General features: G+C 27.8%; 2 protein-coding genes across 10 annotated transcripts in view; one reads left to right on the top strand and one right to left on the bottom strand.

Annotated features, from left to right (window-relative positions):
- Positions 1-174, bottom strand: part of l(2)k05819 (transmembrane protein 94-like protein l(2)k05819) — a 38,106-nt gene extending 37,932 nt beyond the window's left edge. For all 5 annotated transcript variants that reach the window (XM_014423265.3, XM_067045335.1, XM_067045337.1 and 2 more), the window contains exon 1: positions 37-174. The gene's annotated coding sequence lies outside the window, so the exon portion shown is untranslated. The remainder of the gene's footprint in view (positions 1-36) is intronic.
- cmb (combover) overlaps positions 133-17,888 on the top strand; it is a 26,949-nt gene continuing 9,193 nt past the window's right edge. Inside the window, exons 1-25 of one of the 5 annotated variants that reach the window (XM_014423270.3) lie at positions 133-264; positions 682-783; positions 855-927; positions 1,000-1,073; positions 1,148-1,258; positions 1,335-1,424; positions 2,851-2,928; positions 2,999-3,073; positions 5,126-5,188; positions 5,262-5,421; positions 5,503-5,570; positions 5,652-5,767; positions 5,856-5,945; positions 7,357-7,432; positions 8,342-8,414; positions 8,601-8,682; positions 10,642-10,728; positions 11,756-11,793; positions 12,454-12,578; positions 13,312-13,420; positions 13,508-13,644; positions 14,049-14,206; positions 16,583-16,684; positions 17,325-17,389; positions 17,464-17,536. In XM_014423270.3, coding sequence (XP_014278756.1) covers positions 688-783; positions 855-927; positions 1,000-1,073; positions 1,148-1,258; positions 1,335-1,424; positions 2,851-2,928; positions 2,999-3,073; positions 5,126-5,188; positions 5,262-5,421; positions 5,503-5,570; positions 5,652-5,767; positions 5,856-5,945; positions 7,357-7,432; positions 8,342-8,414; positions 8,601-8,682; positions 10,642-10,728; positions 11,756-11,793; positions 12,454-12,578; positions 13,312-13,420; positions 13,508-13,644; positions 14,049-14,206; positions 16,583-16,684; positions 17,325-17,389; positions 17,464-17,536 — 2,219 coding nt within the window. In that variant the 5' untranslated portion in view covers positions 133-264; positions 682-687. Of the gene's footprint in view, positions 338-462; positions 603-681; positions 784-854; positions 928-999; positions 1,074-1,147; positions 1,259-1,334; positions 1,425-2,850; positions 2,929-2,998; positions 3,074-5,125; positions 5,189-5,261; positions 5,422-5,502; positions 5,571-5,651; positions 5,768-5,855; positions 5,946-7,356; positions 7,433-8,341; positions 8,415-8,600; positions 8,683-10,641; positions 10,729-11,755; positions 11,794-12,453; positions 12,579-13,311; positions 13,421-13,507; positions 13,645-14,048; positions 14,207-16,582; positions 16,685-17,324; positions 17,390-17,463; positions 17,537-17,888 lie in introns of those variants that run through there. The other 4 variants (XM_014423269.2, XM_014423268.2, XM_014423271.2 and 1 more) reach the window with 4 other exon arrangements.

The raw sequence follows: 17,888 nt of genomic DNA, 5'->3' as shown, positions 1-17,888 counted from the left end.
TCCAAAATTAAATAAACATTCCGCAAAATAACTTACTTTTGGTTTGGGTTCATCGGATCTTCCTTCACAATAAAAATCCCCATTAGCCTGGTATCGAAAATTTAAAATGACCGATAAAAATTTTCAACCGGCTTATCATTTTGTACACAATACTGGTAAAGGTTACTTTGCTAAGAAAACAACTTCATAACCTTCGACAAAGATCTCAAGTTTCACCCGTTACTTCTCGACTTGCTTTTTGGAATTTATGATTGTTTGATTAAGGTGCTTATTATGGATGAAAATTATTACAGTATTTATCTTAATTAATGATAACATAGACTACCAAAATATTTTAGTACGTAATTACGAGTGTTTTAAAAAGTATAACATAATTTTTAAACTTAGACGGTTTTATCTTTTTGTGTTGTTTCTTTTAGTTATGAAAACAAATTTAACATGAAGTCTGTGTAAAGTTGATTTCTGTTGTTGGTAATATTTACACTTTCAGTAATGCCTCACTATTCTTCTGCAATTACTGTAAATTTCTTTTCATTCAAAATTTAATTAAAAATTGGCATTTCAAATAGATTGGAAAACATTTGTGAAAAAATAATTCAAGTGCAAGTTGTTTTGCTTACTTATGACCCTTATGTATCTTATTGTATATTCTATTCCACCTAATTTGTACATATATTTTAGTTGACAATGTCTGGAGGCAGACAAACTGGAACAGTTCCTAAAACCAAACACAATTCTCGTGCACGGAGAGAAAATCCTGTTAATCATCTTCCAAACAATTTGGTATTCACATTTCTAATTTTAATGTATTGAATCCTTAAATTTAATTTTATCATGGAATTTATTTATTTTAGGATTGGCATGAGACTTATGCTCCACAAAGAGTACGGAAGGAAAGCAACACAAATACTCGCCTTTCAGATGCAGGTTCGTAATTTTTTTTTTCAATAATTCTTAATTTCAAACTAGCTGTACCTTTACAATTCATGTGATTTAAAGGGGATCCTGGCTTTATGTATGAAGAAAATCCTTGGGTAGGTTTAGCTCCTTCAAATAGAACTGATGATGATGAAGTAAGTTTGTTCATTTTTTTAATTTAACCTTCTAGTTCGTTTTACATTAACTCTTTCAATAATTCTGTCTCTAGTTGCGGTGGTCAAATGTAAAAAGTAGCAATATTACCCCAGAAAGAGGTAACTCTGCGGCTAATGTTGATGGTTATTTATCTAATAGAGCAATGCAGATACAAGAAAACAATGTAATTATTGATTATACATATATTAATCTAGTAATTTCTTGTAATTTCCAATTCCTGCATTATTTTGTGTATATAGGGTCCTGAAGAAAGAGAAGTTCCTGGAACAAGTAAAGAAAGTATGAGCCGAGGGCGATTAAAACTTAAGATGGAGCAGTCTCATAGAAAGGTGAAATATTTGAAGTATTTTTGAACAAACTTTACTAATTATTATAAAATATTTAGAAAAAAATATGTTTGAAAACTTTTTATGGTAAATATTTTAAAGTTATAATAGGCCAATATTTTTTTTGGGGGGGGGGATGGAATGGGGATCTCTTTTAGTTAATGTAATAATTTTCAACTTTGTTGGCTTTGTGCCTCCCCTTATCTGTCTATATAAGAGAATACATTTTTGACTCTTCATTCTTTCCCTGAAACTCGTGTACCTTCAAGATAAGAACCCCTGATAAATGTAAAGCTGTATTATGATTATTATATTAATCTGTGTATTTGTTGGCCTCTAACATTTTAATTAGCTGAATTACTTTCACTTATGGTGAAATCAAATCTAGTAATTTTGAATCCACGTTAGTTTTTTGAAAATCCTATTTACATTGATTTTTTATATTTCTATTCTTCTAAGGAACATGATTTTTTTTATTTTTCATTATTTTTTTCATATTGTTAATATCTATCAATGTTCTATTTGCTTTCTTACCTCTGCTCAAACCTATTTTTGTTGGTGGATGCTGTGAATGCATTATTTATATTTCATGAACTTTTGAACAATATCTGAAGTCCGAATTTGTAAAAAATTCATATAATTCTTTCGAATATTTAATAATTCTTCAATGATCCAGTTGCAAAATATAGATTTAGCAGTTTTTATGAACTTCTGTAAAATTAAATATAGTTCATTTAATCTGATTTTGAGGTTTTGCTATAGACTAGTTTTCTGAAATCAAAATTATTCAGAAAATTCCTAAAATAATTTTGGGAAAGCAACATTGATCATTTAAAGCAAGTGATTGAATGGCTTAGTGGTGTTGTGAAAATATTTGGCTTGCTAAGTAATCAAATGAATTTAGTAATTTTTTACTATTTTGACCTTGGGTACTTCCACTGAAACGTACAATAAAACAAAACTTACAGATACAATTATTTATGAATTTACTTATTTTATATAATGTAGTTCCTTTTCCTGTAATTTGGCTGGTCAGACGTTTTCATAATACTTACTTATTTAAACATACTTATTAACTGTGAAACAAAAACAGTAACTGAGAACTGACAAGTTTAAATTCAAATAGGAAGCACTCTCCTTAAGTTGTTTACTCAAACAGATAAATTTTATTTATTTATTTTTTGCTTTGCATGAAAACAGGAAAATGTAGTTTGTCTTGGTTGTAGGCTGAATTTTCAATCCTATTGTCTATTATTTGTTTTTGTTTGATTTTCTTTTTACTTTACTTCAACTGTACATATTTCTAGATAAAGTTTATGTTTAATAAAATGTGATGTTATATTAATATTAACATGCTAAATAATTGTTTATATCCTAATTATTACTGCCTCAATATTAGGTTTTCTAATATTGTATAATAATCTGTTAGATTGAAGAACTTCAGCAGACACAGGCTGCTTTACTTAGTCTCAGAAATAAAGCTATTCAACAAGTTAAACCAGTTCAGGTACTACTCTTTTATATTTTTGAAACAGTAATTATTATATCAAAGCCAGAACTAAACATTATTTCAATAGATGGAAGACATGCAGCAACATTCAGGCCTCTTGGGATTGAGGAATAAAGCCATTCAGCAAGTGAAACCTGTACAAGTATGTGAAATTATTTATATTAATAAAAAAATATATATATATATTACTTATTTCCAAGTCAATGAAATATTTGTAATTAGGGATCCAGATTTTAGAATCAAATACTACGTAATCATACAATCAATTTTCAGAACCTTAATTAATTTAAACTGGCTTGCTTCAATTTTCGTTGCAGTAAGCATCCGAGCAAGGGTTTTAACCATTGTTGGGTATTCTTAAAATTAACAATTTCCAGACTTTCTTAGAGCTGAATCTATAAGCTTAAAATTTCAGAGGAGTTTGATCCTATAAGGATCTTCCATGCTTTGAATTTTGATATTTTTAACTGACCCTATAACAGAGATATTGCAGCTGTAAAATTTGAAAGACGTAGAATATACAATGTTTAAGAAACCTTAATTCTTATAGGGTGAATGGCTCACCACTGATGTTTTGTATAATGTAACTGTACTTATTTGCTTATTCGTTGAAAAAAAACTGAGGCTTAAACATCATTCCTTAATTATGTAATTTCTCTGAAATTTGAATTTTGTTTATTTATTTTAAAGGCCTTTGACACTCCTGTGTCGAATTATTAATTAACCAAAATAACATTCTTGAACTACATATTTGGAAACTACAAAAAAAAAATTAATTAAAATGATTGAATATCAAGGAATGTACCTAAAAAGTGGTGCTTATTCTTTCTGAGGCACCCATTCCTTTTTTTTTCTAAACCATTTAACTGAATATTTTATGAACTTAGGTTGTTCAGGAAAATAGTGACCTTTGAAAAAATGAGACAACTAAATTTTTGTTGAAACCTCTTGTTTAGACTTCCAACAATATTTATGCCATCTTTATTTAAATTCAACCCATACTCAAACCAAGTACTTAATTTAATTTTAATATCCCACCATCCCTTGTTAATATTTGTTTTCTATTGATATGAAAGTTAACCCAATTATGTCAATCTATTCTGATTTCAATTTGTCAAGAATTATTATATGCATATCTAATTGGTAACACGAAGTGAAAAAATTAGTGGTTTGAATTATTTTGCTATTTACTTAGTCTTGGAATAAACACATGATATAAGTTAACAGAGGGACTGGTATTGTGGCTAATCACATCATTTTTCTTTTATTGCATATGCACCAGTTAAATAAGTTAAAGCTTTGTTATTCGATTTGGTCATTGTCATATTTAAATAACATCCTTGACGTCTTATCACTATTTTCTGAAGCTTTCAGTTTTTAATTTTTTTTTTTTTTTTTTTTTTCAAGATTTCAACAATCTTCTTCGGTCCCAAATAGGGGACTGAAATATAAGCAGACCTTTCGATTTTTCTAATTTTTTACACATTTAAACCTATTTAATAAAACAAATAATCCTTTGTTCTTATTCTAAACAATAAAAACAAATTTGTTGGTGTATAATAATCATTAAATGTGTTTAATACTTTTCGACCTAGTATTACCAAAAAAAATTTCATTGAAATTGATTCCACAAGTATTATAGCCTTCCCTTGCCAGACCAATGGCTGAAAGTGAGTTTTTTGGGCTTAAGTTGCTCTGAATAGTAAAGATCTGTTGAAATTTCGATACCAAAAATTTAACCATATTAAAATACATTCCTCACCTAGCCATCTCTGTTAAAAGAAATAAATCACTACATTGATGAAACAGTGTGCAACAAATAAAAGGGTTTTGAGATACTTTATAATATATTTTGGGATTTTTTTAAAATATTATTATCCTTGATTTATTAATTAAATTATTTAATAAATATTCAATGTCAGATAAATTATTAGTATCTTGATCTAAAAATACTATAATATACATTTAATTGACTCATTATATTGAATTTCTATGCCACTCTAGAAAATACAATCCATTTTGAAAAAACATACATTATTAATAATACTTCTTTATAAAATTATAGTAATGTTTTAAAAATACATTATTTGAATATATTTTATTTTTTATAATAAAATAATATTTGTAAAAAAATGTGTAAGGATTTCATTTTGGTTAATTAAATAATTAGATAGTTTCTTGGCTAATATTTCAGGTTGAAATGGATCGAATGGCCAACATGGAAGCTAGAATTCAAACCATGCAAGATTATGCCAGTGTATGTTAGATTATGGTTCTACATTTATCCTATTTTTTTTTTCATTTTATTATATTTATGATTTTCATTACAGATTATGCAGGCTTTGGAAAGGGATGAAACAGCTGCGAACTTAGTTGAACCTGCTGACTTACAGTGCGACCAACAACTAAGAATAAAGCTTAATGAACTTCTTGCAAAAAAAGCGCAGTGTGATAATATTTTAGCATGTATTGAGTCAGAAACCTTGCCTGGTGAGCTAAGTAAAATTTTCCTTTTATATTACTTTTCAAAAATAATTCCGTAATTAATTTTTATTCTTGTTTGCAATTTAGGTAATTTGGGAGGAGCTGGAAGTGTTAGTAGTGATGATGGAGAGGCTTCTCAGTTTTCACGTACAAGAGTATGAAATTCCCTAATCATAGTTTATTTAATTAATATGTATTCAAAATTAATTAATAATTTTTATTTAATGAATATGTAGCAAGGGTTTGGAGAAATAGAAGAAGTAGGAACAAGACGTGATGTCAACAAGCAAGATAATCGTGAACTTGAACATCATGGTGGACCAACTAACAGTTATTTGCATAATAAAGAACTGTATGTGTTCACTAACTATTTTTTTATCTTGTTATTATTACTATTCTTATAATTATCTTTTCTCACAGAATCATTTTTTCTCTTCTAGTAAACTAGAGGAAGTTAAAAATAAATTGGAACAACTTCAAACTCTACTAAACAGAGTAGAAAGTTTAAGGGAAGGAAAACCTACTCCAAGGTAATTCAGATTTGTTTCTTTTTCTTCACATTCTTTGATTCATTATTTTGTCACCTGTGTTAATTTCAGCCCTCTATCACTTGCTAAAATGATTGCAAATCATATTATCTATTTGTTTAGTTATATAACAATAATATTACTTGCTTTTATGTAGTTAAATCAGATTAAAAAAGAAATATTATTTAAATTCTGCATAACTAAAAAATATACAGATTAAAAAATATAAATATTAAATTAAAAATATGCATATAAGATTTTTTAAATATTAATCATAATATTCAAATTACTCAAACTTCATTGAGAATAAATCTGTCTGTGTTACTATTGTTCTGTAAAATCATTTATAGCATTATATTAACTATTACAAACAAAAATTAGGTTAAGTCGGGGTGTAATGCTTCTCAACATTTATTTGTATGTTTATAATGTTTCGGTTGAACAATCTCTCTTCAGGTTCATATCTCTGATAATTGTAGTGGCTAAATTAATCAAAATGAAATTTGAGTTTTTTAACCAAGAACAGCAATTAAAAAAAATTATTTTGTGTTTTTCAAGTAAAGGGACTGTTTTATTTATTTATTTTTTTAATGGTCTTAGGTGTTAGATGACATTTGTTGAGGTGTTTTACATTTGACTTACAAATCTAAGTTATGAATTTAATTCACTGTTCCTTTGTATTTACTATTTTATAGGGGAATCTTAATTGAAGGAAACAACTTCAATTGACAACAAAAACATTTAAACTTTTAACTGCTTACTATACATCTTAAGTCTTTCAGGGCTGTTGATCACAATATTCAAGAAATAACATGTTTCTATACTTTAAGCAATTTTTGTTTTTCTCTCACTGTAATATATTATGTCAATTTGTTTAAACTATTTTCAACAAGAAAAATAAGTTTTAAAAGATTTTTAATCAAGAATTTATTCAATGTAAAAATTGCAGTCTTTTGCTAGGTATGTTATAATGCTTGTTACAATTTAACCTAAAATGCAACTTATAATAAAAACATTTGTATTATTAAAAAAGAGAAAATGATTTCAGGCATAAACAGATGTATTAATAATTTTAATATATTATTTTTGTTGTATCGTTTGGTACTACTTTAAAGCTTCTTAATTTGTTATTAAAAACATATTTTTATAACTTTTAGGTAATTATTAAGTAGTATTTATGCTGAAGTTAATAAGCAAATAAAATATATTTTTAAAATCAGTTTTTGTTGTGTTAAATATTATGTACATGTATGTTTTTTTATTCCTGTTTCTTGCATTATAGATGTGGTTTATAACATTTGTATACAGTAAAATTACAAGAAAAAATATGAAACCTAAAAATAAAATATAACATAAATACAAAACTGTAATTTTCTTTTAAATTATTATTTTATCATATTTTTTTATCTTTCAGAATGAACGGAGATGGGCAATCGCACGGGGAACATTCTCAGCCTGCTTGCAAAAACTGCCCACCCAACAGTGTTTTGGTTGGTTTATATATTTTATTTTAATTTATTTATTCCATTTCATTTGTAGGGTATAGCAAGAGCTCATATTTATATTTTTTTTTTTTTTTTATAATATTACTCATTTTATTGTGAATATTTAATGCTTAAAGAATATTTTGGTGCGTAGAACACTTACCCATTCATCAATTCATAATTGATATACCAAATACTTTAACCATTTAAATGTTACATTTTAATGGTTATCTATTATACTATTAAATTATACATTTATTATTACATTATTACATTTATTATACATTTATTTAATTAATGGTTATCTAAAGTTAATAGCTATATTCATCGCACATTTTTAAACTAAATTAGTTTACTAGTTGTTAAAAATGTTTTATCAACTAAAATGTTGCCAAAAATGAATTCTTCTTTGCCATCCATTATGTATTAATGCTAAAAAAAATCTTGAATATGGTTTGTAACTTTTATAAATTAAATAATGGTAAATTATCTGATCTTGTTTTTTATTGTTATTATTTTTTTTAATTTAAATAATTTTTTTGGATCTGTTATTTCATAAGTATATTTATTTGTTCACCTTACGAATGACTCTGCTGTAGAAAGTTATATGTAAATTGCTGCATGTCCTTTTATATTATTAAAATCCATTTAATGTGAGCCGGTAAGAATTAATAACCAAGTACCACAAGACTGTAGATAGTTGCCCAAACAATAGCACTCCACTTGACCCGTATATCTATTTCTTAACTTTCTTAGTGAATGTTTTAATGTATTCTCTTTGGTACTTAATACGTAATGGCTATAAGCCTAAATAATTTAATATTTAAATATTGCAAATTGGTTTAGGTCTTGTTACTTCATTTAAAAATGAGACCATTTAATAACATTTGAATATTTTGTATTTGTTATTTCCAGGAAAAATTACATACCAAGAAAATTGATCTGAACCCTGACATGAGGAAAGTTAAAGCATTTCAAGGATCTCAAGGTAAGCATGCATTATTATTTATTTATGAATTAAACTTTTATTCACTAATAAATTAATTTAAGCTAAGATACCCCAGTACAAACTATTCCAATTGACATATTTGTAAAATTCTGTTTTATGTTAGTTAAAATTAAATCTTCTGTGTCTCTTAATAAAAGTAATATCATAATTATTTTTATTTTTTAGGATACCATTATAATCAGCCAGCTGTTGAGAGTTGGACCAGCTCAGTAAATGGAGCTACAGGAAATTCAGTAGATTATTCAAGGTAAAATATTTCCATTTTCACTTACCTATATATGGAATATATAGTCCAGGGAAGTTTTGCATGTATAGTTTTATTTATGAAAAGTTTCGAATCCTATTTTTCAAAAGAAATACACGTTTTAAGTTTCCCTGATTCCAAATTAGAATGTCTCCGCAGATGCATGTTTGTTTTGGTCTCTGTGTATTTGAACTGCCTAGCTCATAGTCATATGAAACTGTAAGTATATATTGATGATTGGTTTATGCCTGCAATATTAGAGCAATTTTTTCACTAAAATTTACTTAACAGTAGTTCCACTTCATTTATTTTATTCATACCTTTTATCATTTATTTTACACTTTTTTACCATTTCCTCCAAACCCAAAGATTTTAATTAAATTTGTCAAGGCACTGTATAATCTGATCTTTAATATCAGCTACTTATCCTTATGGAAACAGTCTGGCAGGGCTTCAATTCCAAATTTTTTTTTTTGGAATAATTACCTTTAATTTTGTTCGTTAGAAAAATTAACCACTTCTCATTGTCAGTAGTAGCAATTAATGGATTAATATAAAATATAAAATAATGTGATTATTAGCTAAAGGAGAAAATGAATATGTTCATGTTTTCATGGCTGTTATAACAGTAAGATTTTACCTTCACTTTCCTATTTATAAAATATATAATATGGGGAAGTATTATCATACTGAATAATAAAGAAGTAGCTATTTCGAAACAAATAATAATTAATTTTTTCTCAGTCTGGGGTGGTTAGTGAAAGTTATTTGATGGAGATTCAGCATATCTTAAGTGAAATATATATAATATAGCTATTAAAAAGTATACAACTATGATTCCCTACATTTCTATGATATAATTTGCTTGGTGTGCTGTATTAATTTTCATCAAAGTAGTCATTAGCACATACTAATCAAAACCTCTTCATTCCTACCATTTATACTAAATGGAAAGGCTGTGCGTGGTAAGATTTCTGTAGTATTCATCATAACTTAATTGTTGGAGATTACTTGTGAAAATCTCACTGGCCAGGAACTGCTTCATTCCACTAGTTCCCCGAACTGCTATAAGTCATTATAACCTTTGATCTGCTGAGTTATATTTCTCCATTACTATCTGTACTGCACCTCTCTTCTAATTACGGATTCCTGGTTTCTTCACATATTTCTCCACTTCATTCTTCCACCCATGCATTGCAGTCTTTCCCCTGTACACCTCCAAAATCTCTGTCTGTACTCTTTCACCCTCCATTTCAACCACCATTACCCCTCTTATTCTACTTGTTTTGATGCAGTTAGCAGTGTTCTGTTTCAAAGTCTCAACTGTTTGCTCTTGATTTTCCATTCACCAAACTTGTGTTGCTCTGTAAATTGTTCTTATATTTTTTCTTTCAAATATCTACAATTTACAATAGTCTTTTCTGGACAAGCACCAAGTTTCAGTGCCATAAGTGACTTTCTGATCTTACATGAGGTAGTATGATTTTAATTTTTTCGCTTTGGACAACTGTTGTAATTGTTATAACATAAAAAAATCCATGCCATTCTTCACTTTTTTTAATGGTGTTTCTATATGAGTTATAAAAAATATTAAAAAAAAAAATGCCACTGTTAAATTAAATTTAATAAAATTACAATAAGATATTTAATTATCCATCTATTTATCATTGTTTATAAGGAATTATATGAACAAAACTATCAAATAATTAGCTTTGTAAATACAATAGAACTGAGTGGCTTGGAACATGAACGTGATTAGCCACAATTTTCAAAAGAGTAAAAATATTGAGAAAAATGTTCCTTATTTCTATGTAAAACATTAAACAAGCATTGTATAATTTTTTTTTAAATTGGTTAACTGAAACATTTTCACGATGTGGCTTGTCATATTCTTGCCCCAAACCCTTTAATTATTTATTTTGTTTCAGATTCATTTATTTATTTCCATTTAATGTTTTGTAGTGAGGAAGGTGATGTTGATTACGATGAAAGCCCAGTGAAGTTATGTCCCACCAGCTATATGCAACCTAATAGTTTTTCAAAAGCTAGGTAATTATTGTGTATAACATTGAAGAAAGCATTTAAAAAGCGTTCACTTCTCTTTTATATTTAAAATTTAGTACAAGTTATATGATTTTCATGTAAGTGATATCAGTTTTTATATAATGCACTTCCATGGACATCTTGAATGATGTTCACCCCTTGTATAGGCACATTTAAATTCATTTATATAGTTGTAAATAGTTACAAATACCGGTGGGGGAAAGCCAGATACCAATACAGGTTCGCTGCCTCATATCACTAACAGAAGACTGACTCTTATCAGCCTATATTCAAATTCTAATCCTACTGCACCCGTTGTCGAGGTCCTAAATACTCGTCTTTGTCTATTTATATAGATGCCACACAACAATAATGTATATATACACCATTATAAATTTTGTAAATGTCCCTCATACACGTAAAGAGTTAAAATAAATTTTAAATACAAAATAGCATAGTTAAAAAAAGAATTGAACTTATTGTTAACAAAATTAAAAAAAAAAAAAAAATGGAAAGTAAGGAATAAAATAATTGAATTATAAATAAACCAAACTTAGGGCTTTAATACTTAGTAATTATTTTATTTACCATTGTGTAATAATTTGCAGTGTTTTTTCGATGTACATGCTGAGGATTGCTTAAATTTTCTAACTGAAATTTAGTATCAAATTGTGTTTTATTACTAAGGCATATATTAAGTTACATTAAGAAAGTCATATTTATTGTTAAAAAAATTGTTTTAATTTTATAAGTTAACCGATATAATTGAATTGGTAAGATTTGCACACCAAATTCATTAGCCTTTGGTTTATTGTGTTTTATTCTAAAATGTATTTTTTTAATCTAAGCTTAGGTATTCTTAAACATTATGATTGGTCAGATGCATAATCTTTGAAATTTAGTTTGAATAAACATTTTTCTTTGCTTTTAAGATTACTATTAATAGTTTTCATTCAGGCAATCATATTTGTTGTTTTACAATTTTTACATTTATTTTTAATTTTTATAAAAATGGTATATTTTTTTTTTCTAGTACTAACGGTCATCAGCCCAGCTCTAAGGTTGCTCCAGGTATGTACTGAACACATACATTTTTTTTTGTAAATTTTTTTCCTAAAGACTTATGGACCTGCCTCCCCTCATATTGAACTCACAAAAATAGAGATTATAGAAACATAGGCTTGACTGTAATTAATAAAATATAATCATCTCGAGAATGTTTTTTAATGAAAGAGAAAAGTCTACCTTCAAAAATAAAGACTTTACAATAACTTGAAGCCAAACTTTGTAAAATCTAGTATGCACACATGTTACTGACGGTAATGTATGGCTAAAGTGCAATGGCTGGAAGAACTTTAAGAAGAAAAGGAACTAAAAATAAGTTGAAAACCAATTTTCATCTGTTTTAATCTAAATTTCAAAGTGACAAAAATGTTCTTTAAAAAATTGTAATAGTTTGTTTCCCAGCTTATGTATTTTTTTATACCAAACATGAAAATAATTTTGTTTTTTGAACCCTTGCACATAAATATGAAACAATAAATCACAAGTCTACTTTGAAGATAAATAACATAACATTTGGTGACAGACAGATATAATTTCTCTTTCTGAGGTAGTTGAAGGGGTTAAGTGATATATAGATTTTTTCCAACCATCTTAAGTATTTAAACATGGTATTTCTTATATTTGGCATAACTTAACAACATACTCAATTATCAATTGTGTTCTCAGGTCCAGCTAGGGAAAGCCGAAGAGGAATCAGTCGTGAAGTAAGGCAGAGACCTCCTAGGGTATCTGAAGTAGATATGAGAGAAATAGTTCCCAATACTACTTCCTTAGCAGAACAGATATCAGATGTAAGAAAAATTATAATCTCTTATTGTGAGTTGTAAAATCTGTGTATCTTACACTCGTTATAGGACTCCAACCACTTGATTAGTGTTTTTTTTTTTTCAGAGGTGTATTAAACACATTAGGTATATTTTTATTTTCAGAAACCAAAATATTCAATTAATTATGAGAGATAGTTGACCGTGGATGATAAATGAGGAGAAGATGGTTGGGGGTGCGGTCAATGAAACACAAATAAGTATGACTAACTTATTTTAATGTGCCGACGTTTCGGCTAGAGAAACAAAAAAGAAAAAAGAAGGCTGGAAACTCTAGCCGAAACGTCGGCACATTAAAATAAGTTAGTCATACTTATTTGTGTTTCATTGACCGCACCCCCAACCATCTTCTCCTCATCAAAATATTCAATTCAATGTCTTTGTCGTATCTAGTTAAGAAAACTAATGTTAGAACATAATTTTTAACTTAGCTTAATTGTTTTATTCAATGTCATTGTTATTTAGTCACTTATAATGATCAAAATCCTCTAAATTAAATACACTCTTCTCTTCCCTCATCCCCCTCTCCCCCAATTATTATAAATATTTTTATTTAATTTTTCTTTTTATAGGATTCTTAATAGTTTTAAAATGGCAATAAAATATCTTCATTGTTGTTTTATCTTTACCCATTTGTGTTGACCAGTTCCAAAAAGTAAGATACTCCTGCTTAAAGTTAGTTTAAATTAATCTTTTTTAGTTGCAAATCCAAATGGAACAGATGCAGATATTGTACCAAGGAATGCTCGAGAAGCAGCAAGTTGTTAATTTTTCGTCTCCGCAACCATGGCTACCCCAACCTAACCTTGGTAATTTATTTTTCTGTTATTTATTTGTTTAACTTTTGTATTTACAATGCCTTATTAGTTTTAAATTATTCTTTCCGAAATGATTAGGTTTCATGCAATTCATGGGCCCTCCGACACCTCAATGGCACCAGCACCAGCTTCTGATTAATTCCCTTAATCAGTGTTGTCAGCTGATATGGCATCAACAAAGGGAATTGGCTGGTTTGAGGCAAGCTTTAGCTATGGTAAGTATACTAGGCATTATTATTGCATTAATTGAATATTGCAGTTAACCCCTTTAAATAAATTTTTTATATATCATAAATCTCTTCATTATTTTTTCCTCTTAAGGACTCTTACAAATTTTTATAGAAAATGCTCTCTATAAATCAAATCAAATTTCTACATATTGAAGAGCAATTTTTGCATTTTCATTATATATGTTGTTCTGTAGACAACAGAGTCAGAATTAAGTATTTAGAATTTTTATTTGATTAAGAAAACTGTCTGTATATTATATTAATTTAATTTTTTATCTTCAATAAAAAAAGTTAGGTTCCCAAACTGGAATTTGAATGAACCATTCATATTTGTTTTTTGTTTTGTTTTTTATGTTAAATTTTTATTTTGCAAATATAAAATGTTTCAGATCCAAGAAGAAGGTCGTATGTATAAATGCGGTGGATATGGTAACAACCTAAACTTTGACCCATCAGGACTGTTATGGGCACAATCTTCTCCTCAAACTCTAAATAATCAAGTCCCACCTGGAAACAGAGCCAATAATTATTGGGATAATTTCAGAAGGTACTCTATATGTAATAAGTTTTATTACTTAAATTATAGTAGTTTTGTTATTTTTTTGACAGAGTAATATTATTTTCTGATCTACGTATGAAAAAATTGAAAAAAAAAAATCAAAGCAATTGGAGGAAACAAATAAATCACTTGTTTTTCTGTTTATAAAAATCTGGTTACAAAGAATTAAACCATCTTTATTTTATTCAAGTATTACCATATATTGGAGTATTATTGTCGTGTTTTCTCTCTCGTTATAATGTTGGAAAACATCAATAGGGATGAACATTGGTTCTTTGGAACTTCTTTTCTAGACTTATTGGAGATGTGACATTGATTTGAATGCTGGAGTCACATATTTCTGGTTTAAAAATTGCCTCAAGCTGTTATAGATTTCTCTGAGTTAATATGCTCAATATACAAGGTCGATCTTTTGGGTAGAAGTTGGGTTGTTAGTCAATGTTCAGGTCTCCAGGGCCCTGTTTCATAATGATAGCTAATAGTTTTAGTTCATAGAACAAGTATAGAAACAAAGTGGTAATTGCACTAATACTTTTTTTTTCATAATAAGGAGGACAATAAGTGATATTACAGGAGTTAAAAAGTACTAAAGTATAAGTTACTATCGTACAAGTCAGTGTAATTGTGTTAAGTTGAATTGACAAGACTAATAGTATTAGTTTGTACTTTATTATGAAACGGGCCCCAGGTGGTAACTAGGTCAGGAAAATAAGGCACAGGTTGAAAATTGAGATTTAATTATTGGATAGGCTATACGATAAACCATTGCGATACTGTTTAAAAATCCATTAGAAGATGCTAACACTAAAATGATATGGAAATAGACAAATATCTGATAATCTATAAGAAAGTTTATACAAATACAGCTATGAAAATAGAATAGGCTAATAATCATCTAACAATAACCGTCTCGAAATAATCTAATAATCAATAGTACAATATTTGAACATAAAGATATTAATATGTATATAATATAATTATTATATAAAAGTTAAAAGGCAGAAAAAAAAATTATAACTATACATAGACATTGAGAGATTCACGAATATTTCAAATATTTAAGGCAAAGGCAAACAGTTATATGTTGAAATATCAGAGATATTAGTAATTTATATCATGGTAAATAAGAAAGTAAAATGAATTATCCATCATTTTTCAACATTTGATTTAACTTTAGCTAGAAATCAGTATCAGCTAATTAATAATTTCTACATAATTCCAACCTTAACAATGTTGCCTAGTCTTAGACCCTAAAAAACAAAATGTTTAAAGTTCATAAAACCAAAATAAGAGGAGTTGAAGCTACAAGGGAAATAGACAGATTGTGGAAATGTTTTTTATTCTGTAATGGCTAGAAATCGAAATGAAAATAATATCTTGGCCCACTGTTAAATATTTTGAATTTGTCCTAAATACCAAAGTGTTAAACCAATATCTGAAGATTACTGGAAAGAGGGATTTGAAATAGTCATCAGAACTGTTAAACCAATATCTGAAGATTACTGGAAAGAGGGATTTGAAATAGTCATCAGAACATTTAAATCTTGTAAAGCTGTATTATCTGCTGTATGAGGAAGCCGAAATTTCAAAATTAAAAATAGATCTTGATAATTCGAGAATAACTGAAGATCGTAAATATTCTATATTGATTCTGATTCATGAAAAGAGATAAAGGATATTTGATCATGGAGGTGATTTACATCCCGAAATGGGGCTTAACTCGGTGTGATGCCTGTGCTTGGTAAGTATCTTACTGGTATTGGGAGGGGGGGACAAGTCCGGCAAGTAGGTCTAGTGGTCCTTTTTACCAACCCCTGGCAGCTACCTAAGTTGCTGCCACGTACTAACCATTCTTCTGAATCGCCAAAAAAAGTTTTCAAAGTTTAGGTTATTACTAGTTTTCTTTATGGATGAAAATAGAACAATATTCTCTTAGTTTAAGAACAGGACAATACCTTATGATTTCTGGTTAAAAAAGTATTCCAGTTGACCATATCTTTGTGTCAATTGAAATAGGGTGGTTAATTTTTTAAGATTTGTAATGAGTAAATCCATAAAAAAATTAAATGATGCTGAAATTAATCAGTAAACATTCAAAGGATATACTGTACACAGTTAGGGACTGTTAAATTTGGGTGTATTGCCTTAAAAAATTCTGGTGGTTGTAAACTCTTGGATGGACTACCTCACTGCTGCAGGAACTTGTATGACCGAAAGGTGCTGGGGGCATATGGTTGTATTAATATTGTAGGTTTGTACTGTTGTTGATTTATTACTTCTTTTAAAAATGCATTCATTCACTAGAATCTTTTTTCATTGATAAATTAATATTGTTACTTAATTTTTTCCCTTTTTATTTTTCAGTTATTCGAGGCAAAATCTTTTGTCTGGAAGAAACAAAAGTAATGAAGGAAGTGTAGCTGAATCTCTACCTGCTCCCAGACCATCTGCTCAGACTGATAATTTGTAAGCTATATACTTTTAAATAACTTGTATTTATTTATTGAAGTTGTAATGAAAACCTATCCTTTCAATATTTTTAGTGGTTTTTACTAAATTATCTATCTTTTGATCCACAAATAGATTTTCTTAGGATATTAGAGCAAACAGTTATACGACTAGTCAATAATATAAATTCAAATTATTATTACTGAACGTCATTAATCCTATTATTGAATCTACTATAGAATGAATTAATACACTATATAAGTTAATAATACTACAGAATGCTATGCTAAAAACATTTTTTTTTTTTAAGTATTACTTTTTTTCTTTTTTGTAGTTCAGAAACACTTTTCATTTAATAAAAGATAATTAAATAAAATTTAATCTGTACTGTAAATTATTTTCTATTTTTTATCTCTATTTTTCACAGATTTTCTTTCTATATTTTATATTATATATTGTATATATTTATTTCTTTGATTTAACTACAATGTGCACCTTTCTGACTACCACCCAGACCATCACAAAGGATTATACTCTGTAAAAAATAAAATTTAATAAATAGCCACCTAGGTTTATCAAAATAACTTTTTTCTGAGAAACATTATTTCTTAATTTTAACTAATTAAGTCTATACTATATTTAGCTTCTTTCTTTTCAGAAGAAGAAGAAAAGAAAATCACAGTTTAGGAAATTCTCAAGTCAATGGTACCCAAATACATTCTGGTATTTATTTTCCATTTACCTGTTTGATATTTTACATTTATCTTTTCTAATAATAATTAGCAATAATTTTGTAGGTGAAGTTTCTGGTTCCCTTAATAGTTGCAGATCAAGAAGAAGATATAATAGCAACCTGAAAGCAGATGCTACGTAAGCTATTGTTTCTTTTACCTATATATACAATCACTATAAACAAAAATAATGATGAAATAAATTAAATTAAAAAGTGAATAAAGGCATTTACAGTTTTAGAGGATTTAATTGAACAGAATGAATTTTCCTTGAAATAAATTGGAAGACCAATAAGGAGTTATTTTAACAAAAGTCAATGGATCCACTTTTGAAAAGTTATTGTTTATAAATTATTATGATAGCATCTCATGTAGATAACTTGATTTTCATTAGAAATGTTAAATAGATGTTATTTGACAGGGGAAATTTTAAATTTTGAAATAAACTCAATACGTTTTGGTTGTAGATTTTTAATATATATAAAAAAAAG

Source organism: Halyomorpha halys, unplaced genomic scaffold, assembly GCF_000696795.3.
Source record: "Halyomorpha halys isolate HHAL.00 unplaced genomic scaffold, Hhal_1.1 Scaffold413.1, whole genome shotgun sequence".
Classification (NCBI taxonomy): Eukaryota; Metazoa; Arthropoda; class Insecta; order Hemiptera; family Pentatomidae; genus Halyomorpha; species Halyomorpha halys.
The sequence above is the reverse complement of the archived record's forward strand: the minus strand, read 5'-3'. Positions and strand labels throughout refer to the sequence as shown.